This window comes from Oncorhynchus nerka, linkage group LG28, assembly GCF_034236695.1.
Source record: "Oncorhynchus nerka isolate Pitt River linkage group LG28, Oner_Uvic_2.0, whole genome shotgun sequence".
Taxonomy (NCBI): domain Eukaryota; kingdom Metazoa; phylum Chordata; class Actinopteri; order Salmoniformes; family Salmonidae; genus Oncorhynchus; species Oncorhynchus nerka.
The window spans coordinates 14915872-14941094 of NC_088423.1; the positions used below are offsets into that span (position 1 = coordinate 14915872).

The following is a 25223-nucleotide window of genomic DNA, read 5'->3' on the forward strand; positions in this document are numbered from 1 at the left end:
GGCTGACAGACGTATACCACAGATATGACAAAGCATTTATATTTACTGCTCTAATTAGGTTGGTAACCAGTTTATAATAGCAATAAGGCACCTCGGTGCCAAGAACAGCCCTTATGTCACACCCTGACCATAGTTTGCTTTGTATGTTTCTATGTTTTGTTTGGTCAGAGTGTGATCTGAGTGGGCATTCTATGTTGTCTGTCTAGTTTGTCTGTTTCTGTGTTTGGCCTGATATGGTTCTCAATCAGAGACAGGTGTTAGTCATTGTCTCTGATTGGGAACCATATTTAGGTAGCCTGTTTGGTGTTGGGGTTTGTGGGTGAGTGTTCCTGTCTTTGTGTTTGTTACACCAGATAGGACTGTTTTCGGTTTTTCACGTTTCTTTTTTTTGTATATTGTTCTATTTTCATCCTTATTAAAGATGCAATAACCACGCTGCGTTTTGGTCCGCCTCTCCTTCAACAGAAGAATCCCGTTACACCTTAGCCGTGGTATATTGGCCATATAACACAGTCCCTCGTGCCTTATTGCTGAGGTATACATAATGTACAGCCATCCGATTTTATTTACATTTCTAATGTTCATGCCCTTAATTAATCATCAAGAATGAACATTGTCCCATTCTGTTACTGCTTTAGAATTATGTAGAACACCACAATAACACAACACCGTTGGTATGTACGTACAGTATGAACCCCTTTATTCATTAGTCTCTTTGTGCCACTGACAGTGATGTAAGGCAGACTGTTGGGCTAAAAGCTAGGAAAGAAGGTACAAGAGAAGCCCTCTAAAGATGGGAGTCTTGTGGAAGGCCAGGAGTTTTTCCTTATCCTGTCCATGTGATCTGACAGGGAAACCCTCTCAGTCTTAGAAATGAGATGACCAGGAAACACTCTGGGCTCTAGTTACAGCCTACAACTAGGGTCCGGAGTTTCTCCAGGTCAGGTCACATGGTCTGGGGAAAACTCCTGGTCCTAGCCATGTGACAGGAACAGTAATTAACCTTGGTTTAGTAGTGGCAAAGACGACCTCCTCCTCTCTGGTACTGTAAAATAGTGGCCAGGATAAAATCGCTTAACGCCTGAGTAGAAAGAATCGATCGATTGAGCGTTTTGTTGTGTCTATAACCAGGGTCCATGATTGCAGACATTATAACTGTTTCTCCATTAAATGTTTAACATACAATATGCAACACCAGCACCGTTTGTCATAGTTAATGATTTTTTTTTCTTGTTTATCATTAATACTTGATTATTGTGCTTCAAAAGAAGAGTGGTAATAATTTTATAATTTGCTCATATTATTGATGTGTACAAACTGATTTACATTCTAGGTTATCATCTGCTACTTCCTGTTTACGTCTTATTTTAACAGTTCTGATTGGACAGCTGCCTGGGGGCAGTCACAAGAACAACTTCCATCAACATTTGCCAAGTAATCTCTTATTTTCTTTCCAAGTCCAGTAATCTCTATTCTTGAGTAATATGTACTGTATGTATTTAAGTTAAAGCAGTGCACACGTTTCATGCACTTGATCAAGCTTCTCTTCAAGCTACGATCTATTCACTGTTAAGTCTCCTGCTAAATTACATTCAGTTCACAATCATTGGAACGGCTGGATAGTCAATCCAGCAGATTTATTTGCATTGATAAAATCCTTAAATTGTGTGATGGAATATGACATTGTGCAGATTATCGTATGGTAACAGTTTGGTAACAGAAATATAAAAGATGAACGCCCATCGCTTTGGCTAATGTCAGGTAAAGGGATGATGTCAAACTCAAAAATGGCACCAAAATGCTGACATTCGCCAAGAAAAAAACATTGTATAAAGAACACATTTCTATATGTCCCCTCACTGCAAAGAAGCTAGAAAACACTGACCATGATACAGTTTCACTACAAAACTGAGTAAAATTAGGAAACAGTCTCCCCCCATCTTGGTTCAATGTCTGTTGTTGACCCAGCTATTCCACGTGTGGTCTTTGAGTAAAATCTTTAGGCAGGGTCAGAGAGAAGGAAGAGTCTGCCTCTGTAGATCCCAGAGAGGGAGGATATAATGTCCTGCTGTTGGAAACCTGTAGAAAGCCTAAAGGAGGAGCAGTGTCATGCCTCTCGCCTGCATAGCCATTAGCCGTTATGTCCCTCTCTATGGCTCATAATCCATCCAGGAGGAGCACCAACAAACTCTTCTGTTTAATCCAATCAAAGAAGAGGTCAGAGGTCACAGGTCAGAGGCTAAAGGTTAGAGGTCGCCGCTCTGGGGCTCTAGGTTGCGGCCCTCCTGGTTGTGGCTGCGCCCAAGTATGGGGAAGCTTGACGAGGATTTGGACCGGGCCGTCTTACTGCTCCCCTCGCTGGCCACTGGAATGTCCCTGGGGGGAGACAAAAGGTCAAGAGGTCAGTAAAGGAAACCAGAGGTTAGTAACATAGCTATGATCCCTTATTGATGTCACTTGAAGGAGTGAGGTTAAGGAAGAATTTTTAAGCCTCGAGACAACTGAGACATGGATTGTGTGTATGTGTCATTGAGGGTGAATGTGCATGACAAAATATTGAAGTGGCTTTGTACAGGGTATAGTAGTAGGAACCAGGCTCACTGGTTTGTATTAAGAACTGCAACGCTGCTGGGTTTTTCACACTTAACAGTTTCCTGTGTGTATCAAGAATGATCCACCACCCAAAGGACATCCATCCAACTTGACACAACTATGGGAAGCATTGGAGTCAACATGGGCCAGCATTCCTGTGGAACACACTGGACACCTTGAGTCCATGCCCTGACGAATTGAGGCTGTTCTGAGGAAAAAGGGGGGTGAGCACCTCAATATTAGGGAAGTATTCCTAATGTTTTGTACACTCAGTGTATATACCCACAGGCTTTAAAGGGATGATTTTGACCATTTGGTTAATTAGGGGTGTTTTGAAATGCAAATAGCCATGGTCACGCACAAGTACTGAGGCTGAGAACAGTTGGTATTTGTCAATGGTTATCTCCTACTGGTGTACATTTGACACTCGTAGGATTGTTTGATAAATCACACTATTTATACAACATTCTAAATTCCGTTCGTAAGTAAGGATTTTAGAATAGTTTCTACACAATATTTATAAATGAGGCTAGAACTCTGTTTTCTGTGTGCCATTTTGGGCAGAACGTGATGACTGCTGAAACTAAGGGAACACTTTTGGGGTGAGGTGAGACTGAGTCCATTCCCAAGAGAGGAGTGAGGAAGTACAGCTTTAGACGAATCTGGTTTTCATCTCTCTCTTTCTTCCTCTCTCCATCCCAGCCCCCTCCTAACCAGGGGCTTGTTAACAACATGGCGGACACCATTTTGGATGGGTCATCCAGCCTATCGTGAATGTAGATATCAGAGGATAGATCAACTCTGCTCTTTATTTGATCTCAGTTTTAGAACCTCGGTGTTATGACCTATCAGCTGCCAGAACAGGAAACTAGATTCTTGTTGGGATCTGTGATTGGTCGTGCTCACTGAGAGGTCACAGCCTCAACTGGTGTGGGAATTGGTGTGAACAACGCAGTAAATGACTGGATGCTATAACTGGGCTGGCTCAACAAGCCACCTTGAAGGTGTTTACTGAACAACTAGCATTATCTAGAGGACTCAGATGTGTCAGGCAATTGATTATTATGAAGCACTTTGTGAAATGTGTGTTTAACATATGACAATTCAAACTCAGATGCACAATCTGAAGCACGTACACACACAAACAGACAGTGGGGTCACTCACAGGCAGAAGGGCAGCAGCTGCAGCAGGGTCTCCTTGGTGGGTTTAGCAGAGAACTCTGGCAGGGTCTGGATCAGCTTGTTCAACACCATCCTCAGATACGACTGCAGCTGTTTCCTACGCTCCTCTACAAACCTAGCATCCTGAAGACAGGAGAGGACAGAGGAGAGGTAGACGTTAATACTGAACATAGGGAGGGGGGAGAGATCATTTTGTAAATTGGTTGTTGATCATTGCTAGACAACCATTTCAGTCAAAGTCAGAACTGTAACTCGGCCACTAAGGAACAGTCAATGTCGTCTTGGTAAGCAACTCCAGTGTAGATTTGGCCTTGTGTTTTAGGTTACTGTCCTGCTGAAAGGTGAATTCATCTCCCAGTGTCTGTTGGAAAGCAGACTGAATCTCCCTGGTCTTTGTAGTTGAATCTGTGATAGAATTTCACTGCTCACTATACACCTAGCATTCTGATGAGGAGAGACATGCCATGGCTATGAATAATCCTACAAGTGGATATGTGTGTAGAGTAGGAAAGGGAAGAGCTGATAAGTGTGTAGGGTAGGAAAGGGAAGAGCTGATAAGTGTGTAGGGTAGGAAAGGGAAGAGCTGATAAGTGTGTAGGGTAGGAAAGGGAAGAGCTGATAAGTGTGTAGGGTAGGAACGGGAAGAGCTGATAAGTGTGTAGGGTAGGAAAGGGAAGAGCTGATAAGTGTGTAGGGTAGGAAAGGGAAGAGCTGATAAGTGTGTAGGGTAGGAAAGGGAAGAGCTGATAAGTGTGTAGGGTGGGAAAGGGAAGAGCTGATAAGTGTGTAGGGTAGGAAAGGGAAGAGTTGACAAGTGTGTAGGGTAGGAAAGGGAAGAGTTGACAAGTGTGTAGGGTAGGAAAGGGAAGAGTTGACAAGTGTGTAGGGTAGGAAAGGGAAGAGTTGACAAGTGTGTAGGGTAGGAAAGGGAAGAGTTGACAAGTGTGCAGGGTAGGAAAGGGAAGAGTTGACAAGTGTGTAGGGTAGGAAAGGGAAGAGCTGATAAGTGTGTAGGGTAGAAACGGGAAGAGCTGATAAGTGTGTAGGGTAGGAAAGGGAAGGGCTGATAAGTGTGTAGGGTAGGAAAGGGAAGAGCTGATAAGTGTGTAAGGTAGGAACGGGAAGAGCTGATAAGTGTGTAGGGTAGGAAAGGGAAGAGCTGATAAGTGTGTAGGGTAGGAAAGGGAAGAGCTGATAAGTGTGTAGGGTGGGAAAGGGAAGAGCTGATAAGTGTGTAGGGTAGGAAAGGGAAGAGTTGACAAGTGTGTAGGGTAGGAAAGGGAAGAGTTGACAAGTGTGTAGGGTAGGAAAGGGAAGAGTTGACAAGTGTGTAGGGTAGGAAAGGGAAGAGTTGACAAGTGTGTAGGGTAGGAAAGGGAAGAGTTGACAAGTGTGCAGGGTAGGAAAGGGAAGAGCTGATAAGTGTGTAGGGTAGGAAAGGGAAGAGCTGATAAGTGTGTAGGGTTGGAAAGGGAAGAGCTGATAAGTGTGTAGGGTAGGAAAGGGAAGAGCTGACAAGTGTGTAGGGTAGGAAAGGGAAGAGTTGACAAGTGTGTAGGGTAGGAAAGGGAAGAGCTGATAAGTGTGTAGGGTAGGAAAGGGAAGAGCTGATAAGTGTGTAGGGTAGGAAAGGGAAGAGCTGATAAGTGTGTAGGGTTGGAAAGGGAAGAGCTGATAAGTGTGTAGGGTAGGAAAGGGAAGAGTTGACAAGTGTGTAGGGTAGGAGGGTGGGGAAGAATGCCGACTGTCAGATTAGATATGGTCCCATCTGTCTCCTTTAATGGTTTATTTACATTGAGATGCCACCCTGGTTTTAAGGTTCATGACATATGAATCATACTCTGGAGAAGAGTATTTCTATTTATTATGGTTTCCCGTTAACAGCTACTCTTCCCACGGTCCAGCAAAAATTAAGACCGTAATATACATTATAATATAATTTTTTATAATTAAAATCAATGTTATATTTTTGTTGTGTTAAAGCCTGAATTTAAAATGGTTTAAGTTGAGATGTTGTCACTGGCCTACACACAATAGCCCATAATTTCAAAGTGCAATTATGTGTTTAGAATGTTTTATAAATTCATTAAAAATATATGAAAGGCTGAAATGTCTTGAGTCAATAAGTTGCATGGACTCACTTTGTGTGCAATAATAGTGTTTAACATGATTTTTGAATGACTACTTCATCTCTGTACATATAATTATCTATAAGGTCCCTCAGTTGAGCAGTGAAATTCAATCACAGATTTAACTACAAAGACCAGGGAGATTCAGTCTGCTTTCCAACAGACACTGGGAGATGAATTCACCTTTCAGCAGGACAATAACCTAAAACACAAGGCCAAATCTACACTGGAGTTGCTTACCAAGATGACATTGAATGTTCCTTAGTGGCCAAGTTACAGTTTTGACTTAAATCTACTTGAAAATCTATGGCAAGTCCTGAAAGTTGTTGTCTAGCAATGATCAACAACCAATTTGACAGAGCTTGAAGAATTCTGAATATAATAATGGGCAAATATTGTACCATCCAGATGTAATCGCTGCCAAAGGTGATTGTAACATGTATTGACTGTCTCCTCTACTACCACACACAATCATGGTGTACGTGTGTAACTAAGGACTGAATATGTTGTTGTAGTGTGTTTTTCCTTCATGTAGAAGAGTATTTACAATTAGTGTCTCACTCTCTCACTCCGTAGTTTTTGTTCTGCTACCTTCCCTAACCTGTCTGTTCCAGATGTCTCATGTTACTATAGTAGATCTCACATTACACTCCCCACACATCAACACAGAGATGAGACTATGGAGAACGTGCATGTTTATATGTACACACTCAGGCAGCATGGGCATCAACACTGAAGGCACAGACACAGATACATTAAGATATTGCTAGAAGAGTGGAAGGCAACTAAGACAGATGCACACAGGCATGTTTATCCACGTGTGTGTACAGACACAAGAGGACCACAGTCCTAGTGAGGAGGACATGGTGACACAAGAGGACCACAGTCCTAGTGAGGAGGAAATGGTGACACAAGAGGACCACAGTCCTAGTGAGGAGGACATGGTGACACAAGAGGACCACAGTCCTAGTGAGGAGGACATGGTGACACAAGAGGACCACAGTCCTAGTGAGGAGGACATGGTGACACAAGAGGACCACAGTCCTAGTGAGGAGGACATGGTGACACAAGAGGACCACAGTCCTAGTGAGTCCCAGTACATAGAGCAGTATGCACAGGCATGCCACTTCACAGAGAGCTGATGCAGATGTGAGTCGTCCTAACAGAGGAAGGCCAACACAACTCCAGCAAAGGATCATGACCATGAACAGATTTGTGAGGTTCAAAAGAGTTGTTTGCGATGGAACTGAAATGCAAAACTTGTAACGGGTGAAGCGAATAAAAAGGTATCCGCCATAGGGCATCCCAATCAAGCCATGAGACAAACATACCACTTTTAACATGGAAGATAAATCATGTGAACAACGAAATGTGAACTATGTGGTTACGAAACAAGGCAAACTATGTCACAAGTAAAGCATAAAAGATCACAAGTCATTCAGGAATGTTCAAGACCTCCACAATGTTGCTCTTTGTCATCATTAAAGGCGTTACATGCATATTAAATGTGAACACAACATAAAATATTCATTAATTATTAACAATCTTATATATTGTTATCATCAGAAAGATTTTGTTCAAAAAACAGCTAACAGTTCATTGATTTGGTTGAACCCCCTAACACTTCCTCTACAAAGCACTCCAACAGGGGAGGAAGTGCTCTGTGATTGGGTTGAACCCCCTAACACTTCCTCTACAAAGCACTCCAACAGGGGAGGAAGTGCTCTGTGATTGGGTTGAACCCCCTAACACTTCCTCTACAAAGCACTCCAACAGGGGAGGAAGATAGCAGCGATCGGAAAGTGGAGTGATTTCATTCAAATGAAAGGAACACAGGAGGGAAAGATGGAGAGAGAGAGAGCGAGGGATAGAAATATAGAGAGGGAAAACGTCCAAAGCAATAACAATTCTCTGTGAATCAGAGGAGAGACACCCTGACAGTTAAACTCTGGGCAGAGGGAGCAGAGCAGACAGACAGTCCCAGCCTTTGATGTCATCATTCTTCCTCCCGCCGTCGTGGTGATGGCGTGGCCATCAGGACAGATTTGACGGGCGCACTCGGGAACATTTAGCGTGTTTGCCCACCGAGCCCTTGACAAATCAGCTGTTTAGGAGCTGTCAGTGGCAGGGGGGAGTGTGTGTGTGTGTGTGTGTGTGTATGTGTGTGTGTGTGTGTTGCTATGTCAATGCAGTTAGGAGATTTTCAGATACAGCAGGATGCCGAGTGATGCTCAGATACTGTTGCCGTGGTAATACATTGAGCTGGGATTCTTACGTACACTTGCAGTTATGGTGCTTGACATATCACAAAACTGAGATTTATTACAGTTTCATCACACAACACTACTTGTATTCCATTCCATGAGTCATACACCTGATCCTGCAAGCTAATGCAGATACAGTGGGGATAACAAGTATTTGATACACTGCCGATTTTGCAGGTCTTCCTACTTACCAAGCATGTAGAGGTCTGTAATTTTTATCATAGGTACACTTCAACTGTGAGAGACAGAATCTAAAACAAAAATCCAGAAAATCACATTGTATGATTTTTAAGTAATTATTTTGCATTTTATTGCATGACATAAGTATTTGATCACCTACCAACCAGTAAGAATTCCGTCTCTCACAGTCCTGTTAGTTTTTATTTAAGAAGCCCTCCTGTTCTCCACTCATTACCTGTATTAACAGCACCTGTTTGAACTCATTACCTGTATAAAAGACACCTGTCCACACACTCAATCAAACAGACTCCAACCTCTCCACAATGGACAAGACCAGAGAGCTGTGTAAGGACATCAGGGATCAAATTGTAGACCTGCACAAGGCTGGGATGGGCTACAGGACAATAGGCAAGCAGCTTGGTGAGAAGGCAACAACTGTTGGCTCAATTATTAGAAAATGGAAGAAGTTCAAGATGACGGTCAATCACCCTCGGTCTGGGGCTCCATGCAAGATCTCACCTCGTGGGGCATCAATGATCATGAGGAAGGTGAGGGATCAGCCCAGAACTACACGGCAGGACCTGGTCAATGACCTGAAGAGAGCTGGGACCACAGTCTCAAAGAAAACCATTAGTAACACACTACGCCGTCATGGATTAAAATCCTGCAGCGCACGCAAGGTCCCCCTGCTCAAGCCAGCGCATGTCCAGGCCCGTCTGAAGTTTTTCAATGACCATCTGGATGATACAGAGGAGGAATGGGAGAAGGTCATGTGGTCTGATGAGACAAAAATAGAGCTTTTTCGTCTAAACTCCACTCGCCGTGTTTTGAGGAAGAAGAAGGATAAGTACAACCCCAAGAACACCATCCCACCATGAAGCATGGAGGTGGAAACATCATTCTTTGGGGATGCTTTTCTGCAAAGGGGACAGGACGACTGCACCGTATTGAGGGGAGGATGGATGGGGCCATGTATCGCAAGATCTTGGCCAACAACCTCCTTCCCTCAGTAAGAGCATTGAAGATGGGTCGTGGCTGGGTCTTCCAGCACGACAAGGACCCGAAACACACAGCCAGGGAAACTAAGGAGTAGCTCCGTAAAGAAGCATCTCAAGGTCCTGGAGTGGCCTAGCCAGTCTCCAGACCTGAACCCAATGGAAAATCTTTGGAGGGAGCTGAAAGTCCATATTGCCCAGCGACAGCCCCGAAACCTGAAGGATCTGGAGAAGGTCTGTATGGAGGAGTGGGCCAAAATCCCTGCTGCAGTGTGTGTAAACCTGGTCAAGAACTACAGGAAATGTATGATCTCTGTAATTGCAAACAAAGGTTTCTGTACCAAATATTAAGTTCTGCTTTTCTGATGTATCAAATACTTATGTCATGCAATAAAATGTAAATTAATTACTTAAAAATCATACAATGTGATTTTCGAGATTTTTGTTTTAGATTCCGTCTCTCACAGTTGAAGTGTACCTATGATAAAAATTACAGACCTCTACATGCTTTGTAAGTAGGAAAACCTGCAAAATCGGCAGTGTATCAAATACTTGTTCTCCCCACTGTACATCCTGTAGGTACTGTGGTACTACGATTAGCTTTCTATACAGTCCCATACAGTATCTTTAGCCAACTGACAAGATTAGCTCAGCGTCTCTCTCTCTCTGGACCAGGTGCTCTGTGTGTGTGTGTGTGTGTGTGTGTGTTTAGCAGGCATGATGAGCCAGGGTCCTCGGTGTGTAAGGTTGTTAGCTCTGGCTTGCCAATGAGGATAACCATGATGGATCTGAGGCACAGTATGTGTGTGTTTGCGTATGTACGTGTGTGTGTCTATGTTCCTTCCTGTTTCCCCATCACCTGTGAAAGCTCTCCCCTGTCATCCATGCCGTAGCAGACGTGTATGCTACACTAAAAAGGGTTTGGAGAGGCTCATGATCACTGCTCCCAGTAGCATTACCATTCCTCCATCATTAACTAACATATTCAACACGTAAGCCCCAGCATCGCTCAGTCTACTTTAGAATAGAACTTTCCCTAGCTGCAAGGATGCTGTGTTCTGTGAAAAGAGAGAACTGAACGTACATCCCCTGTCAGTGATATAAAGGGAAAAGTTGATCTGTATGACTACAGTGCAGGACAGGTAACTGCATAACTCTCTCCATCAGAGGAGATCAGATGGGGGGATTTATGCCAGTGCACCCCGCTACACCTGTTGGGACAAGAACTAAGCCTAGTCTCTCTACAAAGTGTTCCTTCTGAGAGGATAGAGGGAGGGAATCAGAAGAAACAATGAGGAGATTAAAAATACATGACAGATACTTCAGCTTAGCAGACATAATGATTACACACACACACACACACACACAACCCTCTCAAATGCATACACACATTCACCTACCCAAACACACACTCAATTACCAACACTATCCTGTCTCTATAGCCCCCCTGCATCTTTACTGTAAGCTCCCAAACACCCTCTTACCCTCTCTAGTTTTAAACGCTGCCCCCAGGCCTAGCACACTACTTTGTGTTTCCATGTCAAAGTTACTCTACAACTTCTGTAACAGAAGCACCCACAGCCCCCTCTACTCTACTGAGAGACTTAAACAGACTCCCTCCCTCTGGAACTGAGAGTGAGAGGGAGGGAGAAAAGGAGCAAGAGAGGAAGGAGAGAGAGCTAGAGAGATGAAAGCAGGAGCTAGAGAGAGATAGAGCGATGAAGACAGGAGATAAAGAGAGCTAGAGAGATGAAGACAGGAGATAAAGAGAGCTAGAGAGATGAAGAAGGGAGATAAAGAGAGCTAGAGAGATGAAGACAGGAGATAAAGAGAGCTAGAGAGATGAAGAAGGGAGATAAAGAGAGCTTGAGAGTTGAAGACAGGAGATAAAGAGAGCTAGAGAGATGAAGAAGGGAGATAAAGAGAGCTAGAGAGATGAAGACAGGAGATAAAGAGAGCTAGAGAGATGAAGACAGGAGATAAAGAGAGGTAATGTTGGCTAGGGGCTACTGTAGCTTACATCTAAGCCTGTCGATCCAAGTGATGGACAAGTGACCACAATATGACTTAAAAATACATTCAGATTCAACACATTTGACTACAAGTCATTCAAAACAACATTGACAGAGGGTGACCATGCGATTTTCCTGACCGTGCATACCTTGTTCCCTATGGCTTTCTTGGGTGGGAAGCTGAAGTTGTCGACCTGTGGGAATTGTGAGCGTAAGTGGTTGTGGAGTGCCCGGAATTCTGTGTAGCGTCTGTAGACATTCCACTCGTTGTCCAGGATACGGATGTACACCTACGGAACAGGTACGAGACCAACAACAACAACAAAAAGCACAATCAGAATATGCCATTTCCTGGGGTACAAATCCTACTCTTACAAAATTCCTGCAAAACCACTCAGTCTACAGAAAGGAGGAAATTAGCCAACCATAACGTCTCAAGGTTCTTCTGTATTCTCAATAATATTGTAATATACAGTATGACAGTAAAACATACTCTTCCACTCTCTGCCTGTGACTTGTTGCTATTTTCATGCATTATTAAATTAGCGCATTGGATTCCTTTGTTCAGCTGCTGATGGTCTGCGGAAGGCAGACACTGGGGATTGTGACGGGGAGGATAAGAGAGGCAATTACAACTGGAGGAGGGAGAGAGAGGGAAGAGAGAGGGAGCACGAGAGAAAGACATGGCTGTAGCTAGATATGTTTGAGTCGCGTCGGGGACAATTTGAGCATTTTAGCTAACCCTAACCTGTTTCCTAACCTTAACCCAATTCTCCTAACCTGCTGCGCAAGTTCTCCTAACATGCTACGAAAAGTCACTTCTGCTAGTCAAAACCAGCAGACCTGCCCTGAGAACAGTCTTGGTTTCCACTAATGGAATACTGCTAATTTATCACCTCTCTACTTCCTAATACAGTACATCCTCCTACTTTATCATCTCTCTACTTCCTAATACAGGACAGTACTTCCTGCTACTTTATCATCTCTCTACTTCCTAATACAGTACATCCTCCTACTTTATCATCTCTCTACTTCCTAAACACTACATCCTCCTAAATTATCATCTCTCTACTTCCTAATACAGTACATCCTCCTACTTTATCATCTCTCTACTTCCTAAACACTACATCCTCCTACTTTATCATCTCTCTACTTCCTAATACAGTACATCCTCCTACTTTATCATCTCTCTACTTCCTAAACAGTACATTCTCCTACTTTATCATCTCTCTACTTCCTAATACAGTACATCCTCCTACTTTATCATCTCTCTACTTCCTAATACACTACATCCTCCTACTTTATCATCTCTCTACTTCCTAATACAGTACATCCTCCTACTTTATCATCTCTCTACTTCCTAAACACTACATCCTCCTACTTTATCATCTCTCTACTTCCTAAACAGTACATTCTCCTACTTTATCATCTCTCTACTTCCTAATACAGTATGTCCTGCTACTTTATCACCTCTACTTACTAATACAGTACTTCCTAATACTATATCAATTATCTACTTCCTAATACAGTACTTCATAATACTTTATCACCTCCCTACTTCCTAATACAGTATGTCCTTCTACTTTATCACCTCTCTACTTCCTAATACAGTACAGTACTTGCTGAATTGTAGACCCCAGCAACACACAGCACAGGAAACACGAAAGCTTTGGCCTAGGACACCTCTTTCTCAGGGGACACTTTTCAACTTTCCAGGTGTTTAAAATGTATTATCTGGCAAGTGTGCAATTACAGAGGACGTGAGGGACATGATGTGGAGTAAAGAGAAAACAACATGGGCAGCATTTTAAACTGTCTGAAGATTAACCTGTTGTCTGTTCATTACTGTAGTTTTCAAGGGGGAATGTGTGTGTGTATGCACTTGTGTGTGCATGTTATGTGTGTACGATCAAAGTGTTCGGGTGAAACAGGGCAAGAGGGTGGCCACTGGGCCCGGCTAGCCAACCTGGACCAACATTAAAGACCTCACACCTCATAATAAGACCAGCACTCTTAGAAAACTGCTCCCCAGGCCTCCCGGGTGGCGCAGTGGTTAAGGGCGCTGTACTGCAGCGCCAGCTGTGCCATCAGAGACTCTGGGTTCACGCCCAGGCTCTGTCGCAACTGGCCGCGACCGGGAGGTCCGTGGGGGCGACGCACAATTGGCCTAGCGTCACCCGGGTTAGGGAGGGGTTGGCCGGTAGGGATGTCCTTGTCTCATCGCGCACCAGCAAATCCTGTGGCGGGCCGGGCGTAGTGCGTGCTAACCAAGGTTGCCAGGTGCACAGTGTTTCCTCTGACACATTGGTGCTTCTGGGTTGGATGCGTGCTGTGTTAAGAAGCAGTGCGGCTTGGTTGGGTTGTGTATTGGAGAAAAAAAAGACAACTGCTCCCTGACACACACACTCACACAGAGTAGTCATATACACACTTGTGAAAGTATTGACCCCCTTTGGCATTTTTCCTATTTTGTTGCCTTTACAACCTGGAATTAAAATTGATTTTTTTGGGGGGGGGGGGGGGTTTGTGACATTTGATTTGTACAACATGCACTTTGAAGATGCAAAGATGCAAAAGATGTTTTATTGTGGAACAAATAAAACAAAAAAAAACAGAAAAGACTTGAGCGTGCCTAACTATTCACCCCCCAAAGTCAATACTTTGTAGAGACACCTTTTGCAGCAATTACAGCACAAGTCTCTTGGGGCATGTCTCTATAAGCTTGGCACATCTAGCCACTGGGATTTTTGCCCATTCTTCAAGGAAAAACTGCTCCAGCTCCTTCAAGTTGGATGTGTTCCGCTGGTGTACAGCAATCTTTAAGTCATACCACAGATTCTCAATTGGATTGAGGTCGGGGCTTTGAACAGGCCATTCCAACACATTTAAATGTTTCCCATTAAACCACTCGAGGGTTGCTTTAGCAGTCATTGCCCTGCTGGAAAGTGAACCTCCAGTCTCTGGAAGACTGAAACAGGTTTCCCTCAAGAATTTCCCTGTATTTAGCGCCATCCATCATTCCTTCATTTCTGACCAGTTTCTCAGTCCCTGCCAATGAAACATCCCCACTGCATGATGCTGCCACCACCATGCTTCACTGTGGGGATGCTGTTCTAGGGGTGATGAGAGGTGTTGGGTTTGCACCAGACATAGCGTTTTCCTTGATGGCCAAAAAACTCAATTTTAGTCTCATCTGACCAGAGCACCTTCTTCCATATGTTTGGGGAGTCTCCCACATGCCTTTTGGCGAACACTTTAAGCAATGGCTTTTTTCTGGCCACTCTTCCGTAAAGCCCAGCTCTGTGGAGTGTACAGCTTAAAGTGTTTCTATGGACAGATACTCCCATCTCCGCTGTGGAGCTTTGCAGCTCCTTCAGGATTATCTTTTTGCCTCCCTGATAATGTCCTCCTTGCCTGGTCTGTGAGTTTTGGTGGGTGGCCCTTTTATTTATTTATTTATTTATTTCACCTTTATTTAACCAGGTAGGCTAGTTGAGAACAAGTTCTCATTTGCAACTGCGACCTGGCCAAGATAAAGCATAGCAGTGTGAACAGACAACACAGAGTTACACATGGAGTAAACAATTAACAAGTCAATAACACAGTAGAAAAAAAGGGGCAGTCTATATACAATGTGTGCAAAAGGCATGAGGAGGTAGGCGAATAATTACAATTTTGCAGATTAACACTGGAGTGATAAATGATCAGATGGTCATGTACAGGTAGAGATATTGGTGTGCAAAAGAGCAGAAAAGTAAATAAATAAAAAACAGTATAAAAACAGTATGGGAATGAGGTAGGTGAAAATGGGTGGGCTATTTACCAATAGACTATGTACAGCTGCAGCGATCGGTTAGCTGCTCGGATAGCTGATGTTTGAAGTTGGTGAGGGAGATAAAAGTCTCCAACTTCAGCGATTTTTGCAGTTCGTTCCAGTCACAGGCAGCAGAGTACTGGAACGAAAGGCGGCCAAATGAGGTGTTGGCTTTAGGGATGATCAGTGAGATACACCTGCTGGAGCGCGTGCTACGGATGGGTGTTGCCATCGTGACCAGTGAACTGAGATAAGGCGGAGCTTTACCTAGTATGGACTTGTAGATGACCTGGAGCCAGTGGGTCTGGCGACGAATATGAAGCGAGGGCCAGCCGACTAGAGCATACAAGTCGCAGTGGTGGGTGGTATAAGGTGCTTTAGTGACAAAACGGATGGCACTGTGATAGACTGCATCCAGTTTGCTGAGTAGAGTGTTGGAAGCCATTTTGTAGATGACATCGCCGAAGTCGAGGATCGGTAGGATAGTCAGTTTTACTAGGGTAAGCTTGGCGGAGTGAGTGAAGGAGGCTTTGTTGCGGAATAGAAAGCCGACTCTTGATTTGATTTTCGATTGGAGATGTTTGATGTGAGTCTGGAAGGAGAGTTTGCAGTCTAGCCAGACACCTAGGTACTTATAGATGTCCACATATTCAAGGTCGGAACCATCCAGGGTGGTGATGCTAGTCGGACATGCGGGTGCAGGCAGCGATCGGTTGAAAAGCATGCATTTGGTTTTACTAGCGTTTAAGAGCAGTTGGAGGCCACGGAAGGAGTGCTGTATGGCATTGAAGCTCGTTTGGAGGTTAGATAGCACAGTGTCCAATGACTCTCCTGGCAGGTTTGCTGTGGTGCCATATTCTTTCCATTTTTTAATGGAGTTTGATATTTTTTTATAACCCAACCCTGATCTGTACTTCTCCACAACTTAATTCCTGACCTGTTTGGAGAGCTCCTTGGTCTTTATGGTGCCGCTTGCTTGGTGGTGCCCCCTGCTTTGTGATGTTGCAGACTCTGGGGCCTTTCAGAACAGGTGTATATATACTGATATCATGTGATTGCACCCTGTGGACTTTTTAAAAACTAATTATGTGACTTTTGAAGGTAATTGGTTACACCAGATCTTATTTAGGGGCTTCATAGCAAATGCATATGCACGCACCACTTTTCCGTTTTTTCGTAACAAGCTATTTTTCATTTCACTTCACCAATTTGGACTATTTTGTGTATGTCCATTACATGAAATCCAAATAAATGTCCATTTAAATTACAGGTTGTAATGCAACAAGATAGGAAAAATGCCAAGGGGGATTAATACTTTTGCAAGGCACTGTACTGTAGTCGCACACACACAAAGATATAATGCATTCATACATGCACAGGAACAATGTATACACACACACTGCATTCACACACACACACACACACACACACACACACACACACACACACACACACATTCAAACTCACTGTACACACAGACACAAGGTAAAATGTTGCAACACACACTATGATTAAGGTTGTAGCCCCACTGCCAGTCTCCTCTTAGACATTAAACACCAGGCTCACGGTGTACTAGAGCAAACTTAATCCACTTTAGGCTTGCTCATTATCATACGGATTTATGGCAACACATGATCCACAGAGCAGCTATTGCATCCTCCTCAGTAATTGGCAATTACTTATTTCATTATCTTTCACAAAATATTTGGTTAAATCCAACACTCTGCATTAAAAAGCTCGATCCTCAAATTTGACAGCCATGGCCTGGGTCCGATCCAAACTATTCTGATTGCATTGTATTTCAACTAGTCACTGTTTTCGTACATCGAAAACAAGTAGCAAGCTTACTATTCAAAACCATATTACTGTATCCTGAATGAATTTCAAATTGCAACTATTATAAAATGGTGCACAAATTATAGTGACATGTTTTTGTTGTATATGGAGAATAAAAATATATTTGAACAGGGTTTCTCAAACTCTATTTCAAGGACTGGCATAACTTTATAGAATATTGTTGACTGATCTTTCAGTTAGTCAAAATAAATAAATTCTCTCAGCTCTCAGATTGTCTTCAAGGGAAGCAGCCCTGAGTACATTGCCCCTGGTACAGAGAATATAATAATTATCATTAAAACAACATAACAAAGTTTTACCCTTTAATTAACACAAACAAGATATTTAACTGCAAGTTGGCCCTATTTTACTTGTTATGTGTTCTCACCACCTCTTTCAATTCAGCCTGAACAGGCGGTTAATGTGTTATTGTAGACTAACAAGGCTATTGAAAGGAGCAGAGAGTGACTCATCAATAGTCTTAATGTCAGATAGAAGGAGCAGCGAGTGATTCATCAACAGCCAGATAGACTGGGAGAGGAAATTCTGTCATTTACAACACCAGTGGCATTACAACCAGTTGTAATGCCACTGGCAGATGTAATGAGACTGACCAGTTCATTTAAAAGAAGGAGGGGGGAAAGAGACAGAGACAGGCAGAGGAATGTTTTAGAGAGGGGAACTGAGATGTTTAGCTCACTTAAGCAGACACCCATGCTGAGATGATTCTGGGTAATCTGAAAGTTAGCACATTTCCTACAATGGTGCAAATGATTTGCAAAGAATTGAGAGACATACCCAAAATACATCTCAGAACAATATGTGGATTTTGATCAGAGGAAAGCTACAGCACAGTATGACTCAGGGTAGGCCGACGCCACAGCATGACTCAGGGTAGGCCTGCGCCACAGCATGACTCAGGGTAGGCCTGCGCCACAGCATGACTCAGGGTAGGCCTGCGCCACAGCATGACTCAGGGTAGGCCTGCGCCACAGCATGACTCAGGGTAGGCCTGCGCCACAGCATGACTCAGGGTAGGCCTGCGCCACAGCATGACTCAGGGTAGGCCTGCGCCACAGCATGACTCAGGGTAGGCCTGCGCCACAGCATGACTCAGGGTAGGCCTGCGCCACAGCATGACTCAGGGTAGGCCAAGCCACAGCCTGACTCAGGGTAGGCCTGCGCCACAGCATGACTCAGGGTAGGCCTGCGCCACAGCATGACTCAGGGTAGGCCTGCGCCACAGCATGACTCAGGGTAGGCCTGTGCCACAGCATGACTCAGGGTAGGCCAAGCCACAGTATGACTCAGGGTAGGCCGACGCCACAGCATGACTCAGGGTAGGCCTGCACAACAGCATGACTCAGGGTAGGCCTGCGCCACAGCATGACTCAGGGTAGGCCTGTGCCACAGCATGACTCAGGGTAGGCCTGCGCCACAGCATGACTCAGGGTAAGCCTGCGCCACAGCATGACTCAGGGTAAGCCTGTGCCACAGCATGACTCAGGGTAGGGCTGAGCCACAGCATGACTCAAGGTAGGCCTGCGCCACAGCATGACTCAGGGTAAGCCTGTGCCACAGCATGACTCAGGGTAAGCCTGTGCCACAGCATGACTCAGGGTAGGGCTGAGCCACAGCATGACTCAAGGTAGGCCTGCGCCACAGCATGACTCAGGGTAGGCCTGCGCCACAGCATGACTCAGGGTAGGCCTGCGCCACAGCATGACTCAGGGTTGGCCGTCGCCACATCATGACTCAGGGTAAGCCTGTGCCACAGCATAACTCAGGGTAGGGCTGAGCCACAGCATGACTCAAGGTAGGCCTGCGCCACAGCATGACTCAGGGTAGGGCTGAGCCACAGCATGACTCGGGTAGGGCTGAGCCACATCATGACTCAGGGTAGGGCTGCGCCACAGTATGACTCAGGGTAGGGCTGCGCCACAAAAGTCACAGTTTTGATGTCTTCACTATTATTGAACAATGTAGAAAATAGTGCAAATAAAGAAAAAATCTTGAATGAGTAGGTGTGTCCAAACTTTTGACTGGTACTGTATATTAAGAAGCAAAGTGGAAAGCAGCATCATTCTTGTTTGGAGCAATCTGTTGACTGCAAAAGACCTAACAGAAGAGCATGCTAACTTAAGTGAATATAACAATGAGGAGGAGGAACTGTGCTGCTTGACTGGCAGGGGGCGGGGCTTGGTGTGTGTGGGAAGCAGCCACCAGAGGAGCTAGGTAGAGAGACGACGGACTAAACTGTAAAAACGGACGTGACACGTGGCTGACATTTCAAAATATTGCATGCAATATGGATCTCTTGCGATATGGATATTGCACATGTCAATATTGCAATTTCAGTGTGATTTAGATTAATTGTGCAGCCCTAACTCAGCGTTTTATACTTCAATCAGGCACAGTGCTAGAAGCACACCCATTATTGTATTTAAATATGGAATGCTATTACTTTGAGGCTCTGGCTTTCTTCATTGTAGATCGTCAGGTAAGGGTGCTCTCGAACGGCTAGATGTTCTTTACCAATCAGATTTGCGACTAATACTCCTTATAGGACACATCACTGCACTCTATACTCTGTAAACTGGTCATCTCTGTATACCCGTCGCAAGACCCACTGGTTGATGATTATTTATAAAACCCTCTTAGGCCTCACTCCCCCCTATCTGAGATATCTACTGCAGACCACATCCTCCACATATAACACCTGTTCTGCCAGTCATATTCTGTTAAAGGTCCCCAAAGCACACACATCCCTGGGTCGCTCCTCTTTTAAGTGTGCTGCAGCTAGTGACTGGAACAAGCTGCAACACACACTCAAACTGGACAGTTTTATCTCCATCTCTTCATTCAAAGACTCAATATCAGACACTCTTACTGACAGTTGTGGCTGCTTTGCATGATATATTGTTGTCTCTCCCTTCTTGCCCTTTGTGCTGTTGTCTGTGCCCAAAAATGTTTGTACCATGTTTTGTGCTGCTACCATGCTGTGTTGTTAAATGTGTTGCTGCCTTGCTATGTTGTTGTTTTAGGTCTCTCTTTATGTAGTGTTGTCTCTTGTCATGATGTGTGTTTTGTCCTATATATTTTTTTTAACCATTTTTTATCACCTGTCCTCACAGGAGGCCTTTTTGTAGGCTGTCACAAATAAGAATTTGTTCTTAACTGACTTGCCTAATTAAATAAATGTGTTAAATACATACAACTGTACTGTAATCTATCTAGTGAATAATGCAATTTACTATGTACTCCCTCTCTTTCTCTGAAGTACGTAAGTATGAGCTAGTCTGGTCGGCTAGTATAGCCAGCTTTCTCCTGACAGGCAGGGTAATTGTAGGTTACCAGCTGTGGTAAAAGCAATAGGCTCACCTCTTCCTTTCAGGAATCCCTTATGGAGACTGAGGCCTCCTGCTCACCTCGCAGTGGGACAAGACTGCAACTACAGTACAGGCAGCACCAAATAGCTGACAACAGACCAGGGGGCCCAGGTAGTGGGGATGTGACTTTTACCATAATGAGTGGAAGAAGTAGAAGCACTATAGGTGGGCAGACGTTGTAATAAGATGTTGTGTGTGTGTGTATGGGATCTAACAATAGCATTGGAACATTCTGTTCTCCAGCTAAGACACTTTCAAAGCAGGCTGTATGCTAAGCTACATCACTGATATGATCTTGTTCTTGATTTTTTTTTAATTTCCAGCTATATTCACCACCTGCCTGAAACTTCTAGGGCCCAAAGTTTTTCGTGGTCAGATGACCTACAGTAGTTGGAAAAAACTCCTTGCCTGTTATCCTTGACTTTCAGCCATGAAATTAAACACAGAATGTGCTTCATTCTATAGCTAGATGACTCCTGATATCTCCAGGAGTGATAAGTAGAATTGTCTTTATCTGTTGTCTAGTACTGTCTTTTTGCTAGATAAGGCCGTCTACTTTAAGTGCTGAATGTCTTCCCAGTAGCCTACTTGGTGTGTGAACTGCTGACTGCTCATAACTTGCAGATTATTGTTGACACATCAACCAGGATCAAGGGGCAGGGCAATTAGGGACTTGTTAAGGTAGTCATTAGCTGCATTGGAGGGGGAGTGGTTTCTCCTCTCCTAGGAAATTAGTGTTAGGAATTCAGCCTCCCCTGGTTTCTCAGTGGCAGTCGTGTCAGTGTTGGTCTCGACAACAAAACTAAGACCGTCACCAAACCAAAGACAGTTCTGATGAGTTGTTCTGCGGAGTTGTTCGAGGAAGGCACCACACCACTCAATTCAATTCAAGGGCTTTATTGGCATGGGAAACATGTGTTAACATTGCCAAAGCAAGTGAGGTAGATAGTATATAAAGTGAAAGAAACAACCACTCTCTAACTTGAGTATCTTACCTAGTTATTTGCTCATTTTGCTCTGTTGTGGCAACTATGTGTATGTTTTCTATACCTGTTCGCTCCTCCCCCAGTACTCTTTACAGACACTCCCCACCCCTTGGTTGTAACCCTTCTAATTTAGTGCACCCTGCACGCACAACTCATGTGGAATTCTGGGTCTCTGGCAGCGTTTGGAAATGCTGATTTGCGGTCAAGAACGCAGGGGTCATCTTATTCTATGCTCCCTTTCAGTCCCTTGACTTTTGGCCCTGACGGAGACATGGATCACCCCAGAGAACACTGCTATTCCAGCTGCTCTTTCTTCATCTGACTATGTTTTCTCTCATAGCCCAAGAGCATCCGGTCGTCACAGTGGTTTAGATGGTACAATGATCCTCTACACCAGTGGTTCCCAAACTTTTTATAGTACCGTACCCCTTCAAAGATTCAACTGCCAGCTGCGTACCCCCTCTAGCAACAGGGATAGACAAGATAGGCCAGTCGTGTGAGAAACTCGTCATCATTCAAGCGGTCAGACAAGTGAAAATTATGGTCAGTAAAGAAAACATTAAGCTCTTCTCTCAATTAAAAAAAAATGTGTCAATACTTTGCCCCTTGTTAACCATTGCACTTCTGTATGTTGTAAAAGCACTACATGGTCGCTGCTCATATCGTTGCATAGTGCAGAAAATACACAAGAGTTCAGGGGCCTTACAAAGTTAACCATTTTCGCTGTAGTGTCCAAAACGTCTTTCAAGATATCAGGCATTCCCTTGGCAGCAAGAGCCTCTTCGTGGATGCTGCAGTGTACCCAAGTGGCATCGGGAGAAAATGCTTGCACGCACGTTACCACTCCACTATATCTCCCTGTCATAGCTTTTGCGCCATCGGTACAGATACCAACACATCTTGACCACCAAAGTCCATTTAATGTCACAAAGCTGTCCAGTACTTTAAAAGCATCCTCTCCTGTTGTCCTGGTTTCCAGTGGTTTGCAGAAGAGGATGTCTTACTTAATTGACCCATCCAGCTGTTAAGCATATAATTCACTGGCTTGTATGCAAAGCAGTAATTGTTTCAAAACATCTCAACACAACAGTGTTGTTTGATGAAGGCATTGTCTGTATAGTTTATTTGGCCTTTACCCCCAGCATTGTCCCAGCAGAAAGAATTAAGACCTTCACAATAGTATGGGGCTTGCTTGTCCTAGCCACTCGGTAGCTCATCATACAAGACGCTTCTAGCCCATTCTTATTAATGATATCTGTTGCTTTTACACATGACTTACTACTTGAAAATCATCTTAATTCTCGCACAAAAAACTCCAGTGGATTATTATTAAAATTGGCATGTTTTGTTTTGAAATGTCTGTGCAAGAATGAAGGTTTCATTAAGTTGTGAGATAGTACATTTGCACATACAACACACTGTGGCTGAGGAAAGTCACTACTCCCAATATAAGTGAACCCCAAATCAATGTAGTTCAAATCAAAGTTTATTTGTCACGTGCGCCGAATACAACAGGTGTAGACCTTACAGTGAAATGCTTACTAACCAATAGTGAGCAAAAAAGGTATTAGGTGAACAATTGGTAAGTATAGAAATATAATCAACAGTAAAAAGACAGTGAAAAACAGTAGCAAGGCTACATACAGACACCGGTTAGTCAGGCTGATTGAGGTAGTATGTACATGTAGATATGGTTGAAGTGACTATGCATATATGACGAACAGAGAGTAGCAGTAGCGTAAAGAGGGTGGCGGGACACAATGCAGATAGCCCGGTTAGCCAATGTGCGGGAGCACTGGTTGGTCGGGCCAATTGAGGTAGTGTGCACATATGTACATGAATGTATAGTTAAAGTGACTATGCATATATGATAAACAGAGAGTAGCAGCAGCGTAAAAGAGGGTTTGGGGTGGCACTGAATGCAAATAGTCCAGGTAGCCATTTGATTACCTGTTCAGGAGTCTTATGGCTTGGGGGTCAAAACTGTTGAGAAGCCTTTTTGTCCTAGACTTGGCACTCCGGTACCGCTTGCCATGCGGTAGTAGAGAGAACAGTTTATGACTGGGGTGGCTGGGGTCTTTGACAATTTTTAGGGCCTTCCTCTGACACCGCCTGGTGTAGAGGTCCTGGATGGCAGGCAAATTAGCCCTAGTGATGTACTGGGCAGACTGCACTACCCTCTATCGTGCCTTGAGGTCGGAGGCCGAGCAATTACCATACCAGGCAGTGATGCAACCAGTCAGGATGCTCTCGATGTTGCAGCTGTAGAACCTTGAGGATCTCAGGACCCATGCCAAATCTTTTCAGTCTCCTGAGGGGGAATAAGCTTTGTCGTGCCCTCTTCACGACTGTCTTGGTGTGTTTGGACCATTCTAGTTTGTTGGTGATGTAGACACCAAGGAACTTGAAGCTCTCAATGTGCTCCACTGCAGCCCCGTCGCTGAGAATAGGGGCGTGCTCGGTCCTCCTTGTCCTGTAGTCCACAATAATCTCCTTAGTCTTGGTTACATTGAGAGAGCGGTTGTTATTCTGGCACCACCCGGCCAGGTCTCTGACCTCCTCCCTATAGGCTGTCTCGTCGTTGTCGGTGATCAGGCCTACCACTGTTGTGTCGTCTGCAAACTTAATGATGGTGTTGGAGTCGTGCCTGGCCATGCAGTCGTGGGTGAACAGGGAGTACAGGAGGGACCTGAGCACGCACCCCTGGGGGGCTCCAGTTTTGAGGATCAGCGGGGCAGATGTGTTGCTACCTACCCTCACCACCTGGGGGCAGCCCATCAGGAAGTCCAGGATCCAGTTGCAGAGGGAGGTGTTTAGTCCCAGGATCCTTAGCTTAGTGATGAGCTTTGAGGGTACTATGGTGTTGTCATGACGTTGGTCTGGGGGGTAGGTTTATGACAATCATAAATACCTATTTTTCCTCTCTCTACCCTACTGATGTTACATTTGTAAACCCCTTGGTTAAAATAGAGATTCTGAGAACATCAGAAGGTGGGGGGAAATGAAATACAATGCTCAAAAAAATAAAGGGAACACTTAAACAACACAATGTAACTCCAAGTCAATCACACATCTGTGAAATCAAACTGTCCACTTAGGAAGCAACACTGATTGACAATAAATGTCACATGCTGTTGTGCAAATGGAATAGACAACAGGTGGAAATTATAGGCAATTAGCAAGACACCCCCAACAAAGGAGTGGTTCTGCAGGTGGTGACCACAGACCACTTCTCAGTTCCTATGCTTCCTGGCTGATGTTTTGGTCACTTTTGAATGCTGGCAGTGCTTTCACTCTAGTGGTAGCATGAGACGGAGTCTACAACCCACACAAGTGGCTCAGGTAGTGCAGCTCATCCAGGATGGCACATCAATGCGAGCTGTGGCAAGAAGGTTTGCTGTGTCTGTCAGCGTAGTGTCCAGAGCATGAAGGCGCTACCAGGAGACAGGCCAGTACATCAGGAGACGTGGAGGAGGCCATAGGAGGGAAACAACCCAGCAGCAGGACCGCTACCTCCGCCTTTGTGCAAGGAGGAGCACTGCCAGAGCCCTACAAAATGACCTCCAGCAGGCCACAAATGTGCATGTGTCTGCTCAAACGGTCAGAAACAGACTCCATGAGGGTGGTATGAGGGCCTGACGTCCACAGGTGGGGGTTGTGCTTACAGCCCAACACCGTGCAGGACGTTTGGCATTTGCCAGAGAACACCAAGATTGGCAAATTCGCCACTGGCGCCCTGTGCTCTTCACAGATGAAAGCAGGTTCACACTGAGCACATGTGACAGACGTGACAGAGTCTGGAGACGCCGTGGAGAATGTTCTACTGCCTGCAACATCCTCCAGC

The 25223-nt window shown here is 44.5% G+C and overlaps 1 protein-coding gene across 3 annotated transcripts in view; it reads right to left on the minus strand.

Moving 5' to 3' along the window:
• Positions 1 to 671: 671 nt before the first annotated feature.
• LOC115112903 (sorting nexin-29-like) overlaps positions 672 to 25223 on the minus strand; it is a 165739-nt gene continuing 141187 nt past the window's right edge. Inside the window, exons 19-21 of one of the 3 annotated variants that reach the window (XM_029639944.2) lie at positions 11504 to 11644; positions 3758 to 3897; positions 672 to 2376 (exon numbers count right to left, since the gene is read on the minus strand). In XM_029639944.2, coding sequence (XP_029495804.1) covers positions 2247 to 2376; positions 3758 to 3897; positions 11504 to 11644 — 411 coding nt within the window. In that variant the 3' untranslated portion in view covers positions 672 to 2246. Of the gene's footprint in view, positions 2377 to 3757; positions 3898 to 11503; positions 11645 to 25223 lie in introns of those variants that run through there. The other 2 variants (XM_029639945.2, XM_029639946.2) reach the window with 2 other exon arrangements.